At 49.6% G+C, this 3960-nt stretch overlaps 1 protein-coding gene across 1 annotated transcript; it reads left to right on the forward strand.

Annotated features, from left to right (window-relative positions):
• The first annotated feature begins 332 nt into the window (after nt 1–332).
• On the forward strand, nt 333–2708 carry LOC142820506 (endogenous retroviral envelope protein HEMO-like). The gene has a single exon (XM_075909631.2). It carries the CDS (start codon nt 333–335, stop codon nt 1986–1988), a length of 1656 nt encoding a protein of 551 aa, XP_075765746.2. The 3' UTR covers nt 1989–2708.
• Nucleotides 2709–3960: the final 1252 nt, after the last annotated feature.

The following is a 3960-nucleotide window of genomic DNA, read 5'->3' on the forward strand; positions in this document are numbered from 1 at the left end:
GGCTAAACAATCGGCAAACCCCTACGGGTAGCCCAATTAGCAAAGGATTTTTCCCAACAAGGAAAGCCTCTCTGACTCCAGGGACACCACTAACGGACTCCAAATATGCCCCTGGGGATACTGTTGTGGTCAAACACCCCAGCCTGGGCACACATACCTGTGTACTTCAGTCTTATAAAAACAAGGGCGTTTGGATTATTGCAAACCCCAACAAACTGCCACTAACCATTTCTGAGGCTTGGATTGTATCCAAGACCGGCTGACTTTTTGTTTTGTTGCAGGGAAGGAGTTAACAAGAGAACAATACCTCATTACCCAACTCAAGACGCAGCATGACTCCGGATCGAGCTTTGCTGTTTCTCCTAATCACTGCGATCTCCGCTGTACCAGAGCACCCTCTCAGGAATGCTATCCAGACTATTGCCTCTGCAGCCGATGCTACAAACTGCTGGATATGTACCCTGCTAGGTTCCCCCACAGGACTGGGAGTTGAATTTGTCCCTTTAAACTTAAATGACTGGTGGAACAAGAGCAACGTTTTCAAGTGGGGACCAGCCTGGTTTGATGACAGCAGCTCCAGCGACTACAAACTTTTAAATGACTCTGGGAAGGGAACTTGGGGGTGGCATGGACAATGGCAACCTACACTATGGGGTCAACCTCTGGAGTATATAACAGGAACCTCTAGGGAAGTATACCCCATCTGCTTTGAGAACAAAAATGGTACAGGACCTCACCTCGGGTGGTTAGGGGATCAGCAGTGCACCCACATAGTAAGTTTTAATAAGAAATTAAAGGTCTGGGATGTCTATCCCAGTGCAACCCACCAAAAACCCTTAAGGTGCGGGGGATATAATATCTCCCACAGTGGCACACCACTATCTAGCAATGTCACCATTATTCCCCTAAACTTCAGCCAATACCTGGAGGGAAAAGCCTGGTACAATCAGTCATTATTCATAATTCCTAACACCGGTCAAATATACAACCCCACACTGGTAACCAGTAATACCCTACTCCCAAACCAGTGCGCTAGGACAGAGCTTTTTGCAGCGGACCAGGTCCTACAGGATTTGCTGCTTGCCTTACATTGCACAGCTGCTAATGATAGTTACTGTGCTACCCACCATACCCCAAAGAAAGGACCCACTGGAACAGGGTGGTATAAGGGACCCTACTCCCCCATTCTGAAGGAGGAGCCAGGACTCTTTTTCATTTGCGGGCAGAAAGCCTACAAGTATCTGCCACTGAATTGGATGGGGCGCTGCTCAATGGGGCACGCTGCCCCTGGGGGACTCACTGTACACCCTCACATTATGGCTCCTGGTATTACTAATCTTGGGAGCTTCTTACACCGGTCACCACGAAGGTTTTCCACTAATCCCCTTATAATACGTCCCACAGGCTTCCACCAGTTCGTCCGTGCGCTCCTGCCCTGGCTTGGAGTAGCTGAGCTAGAGAAGGCAATAGTAAATGTATCTGGGCAAATAGAACAGGCACTCAACCACACTGCAGATGCTCTGGGCTTGCTTAACGAGCAAATTCAATCAGTAGCCCGTTTTGCCCTGCAGAACAGAATAGCCTTGGATGCAGTTTTGGCCCAACAGGGGGGAGTATGTGCGGTAATCAACCAATCTTGCTGCTTCTATGTAAATAAATCAGGACAAATTGAACAAGATGTACTCGCTATAAAGGGCGCTGTTAAGGTACTACATGCTGTAACTGAGGATGGAAAAGCCTCATGGCTAGATTGGCTAGCCCAACACCTAGGATTTTCGTTAACTCCATTCCTTCACTCTATTGTAAATACTATATTAACCGTTTTACTTGTTGTAATTGCTTGCTGCATGCTTCTATGTATTGTTAAGCGTTTGGTGTACACTGCTACCTCCTCTGTACAGGTCCGATATATGGCGTTGGGAAGCGATCCTAATCAATCCCTTGATCCAAAATTATCTGATCAGACCCTGCCGATAGGGCGATTTTAGCTTCCTCCAAGAAGGGCAAAAGGTGCTGGCATCACCGCCATCTTGCGTTCTGAGACATAGTGAGGCGTGTCAAGGGGGTGGAATGTAGCCAGACAAAACCCCATCTTGTTTTTCCACGAGCCCCATCTTGTTTTCCCCCCCCCAGAGAGCAAGAGAAAGGCAGTCAGCCTTTGATGCCCTGGGAACGCAGGTGTGGTGCCTGTCCCTTATTCTACCATAAACAGAAACCAGACAGTAAATGGGCTAGCTGACGACTGGGAGGCCTCCCGTCGCCGTGATGGCTAGTATCAGTAATTGACACGCCTGCACTGTCTCGGGAGAGGAATCTTCGCCCATCACATACCAGAGGTGCCCATTGTCTGCATCTTCCCAGGTGTGAATTATGCTTTGCACCCTTCGTGGGAAACTTGGCATTCAAAGCCATTTTTCCTGATTGGCCACTTAAGACCAGGAAGAAGCCCATGTGACCCAAGGGGTATAAAGAGGGTTGAGTTGCCCACCCAATTTGAGCTCCAATCACCTACACCTGCTGGCAGGTATTGATTGTCTCCCGAGGTCCGTGGGACGCCCAACCTCGCCCTACTTCTTCCCGAGGGATTGAGAGAAAGACGCTGGCCACGCCAAGTCTGGAACGCAGGGGTGAGAATTGTACCTGCAATGTGTTTTTCTTTATGTGTACACTCTAATTGTCTCTCTGTTGTAAGTTAGTTACTTTATTATAGTTTTCTTAAAGTCAAACTGCTCCATTTCTATTGTAAATCACCTTTGGTAAGGTGATTTTGCTATAAACTTTGGGAACAAGTGGGGTGCCCTCATTCACTTATAAAATATATATATCTATATACACTGAACCAAGTTTCTTTATTTCTTTTCTCTTTCTTTCTCCTATAAATAAGCCAGTGCGTGTCAAGCTTCTGACTTGAACCCGTGCTGCTGTACCCGAACCGAACACAAACAAAAGAATTTCAGCCGGTCATAAAGGGACAGATATAGGGAGAGCTTGGGCGTTTGAATTTGTGTCACACCCAGGTGGCAAAATTCAGTTGGGGCGCTTCTCAGTCTCCCCGAGGCTGCCCGCTGCGAAGGAATTATGAAATTCTAGCAGCTGAAATCTGAAGCGTAATAAGCTCTTCCTGTACACACTGGGGCGTCTGTTAGCCTGTTTGGCTACCCTCTGCGACGGGACCTCGGTCCTAGCAGTAAAGTCACGGACGTTAAACTACTTTTCAGGGTGCCCTCCAGCCTCCTAGGCTGCCCGCTGCAACGAGACTCTGTCTCAGCAGTTGAAGACTTGGGTATAACACACACGCACACACTGCCCTGACCGTCTGCTGACAGCTCCACAACCAAAACCAAAGATCTCTTCCCCTAGTTTGACTTGCAGTTTTTGCCATACATCATTTTTCCCAGAGGGTTTAGCACTAACACAACCTCTATTGGCATTGTCTATAGAAAGCCTAACAAACTTTCCACTAAAGCAGGGGTGTGCAATAATTTTGCCCACTTTTTAAAGTGACCCTGGGCCGGAAGGGGTGGGGCCTAATCCGGAAGGGGCAGGGCCATAATGCTTCTGGGCATAATTGGTCTGGGAGGTGGAGGAGCCCCTTTGCCTCCCCTTCCCACTAGGCTCCCATACCCCTGACAGGGCGAGAAGAGGCTTCACACATTCCCCTATCCCCAGGCCCAGATTGGCCTAGGGGCAGGGGAGCTGCGTGAAGCTTCCTTCGCCCTGCCCCCACCCTTCTCAAGCATACAGCACTTTGAAGTGCCGTGCGCTCCTCACAGGGCCGGGGGGAGGGCGGAGGAAACTTCACATGCTCCTTCTGCCCCCAGGCTAATCAGGGCTTGGGGGCAGGGGAGTGCATGACTTCTCCTCCCACCCTGCAAGCAGCGCGTGGTGCTTCAAAGCTCTGCGTGCTGCTCACAGTGCGGGAGGAAGCGTCAGGCGCTTCCCCGCCCCCAGGCCCTGTGG

The sequence above is a fragment of the Pelodiscus sinensis genome, chromosome 12 (genome assembly GCF_052426305.1).
Source record: "Pelodiscus sinensis isolate ZL-2025 chromosome 12, ASM5242630v1, whole genome shotgun sequence".
NCBI classification, from domain to species: domain Eukaryota; kingdom Metazoa; phylum Chordata; order Testudines; family Trionychidae; genus Pelodiscus; species Pelodiscus sinensis.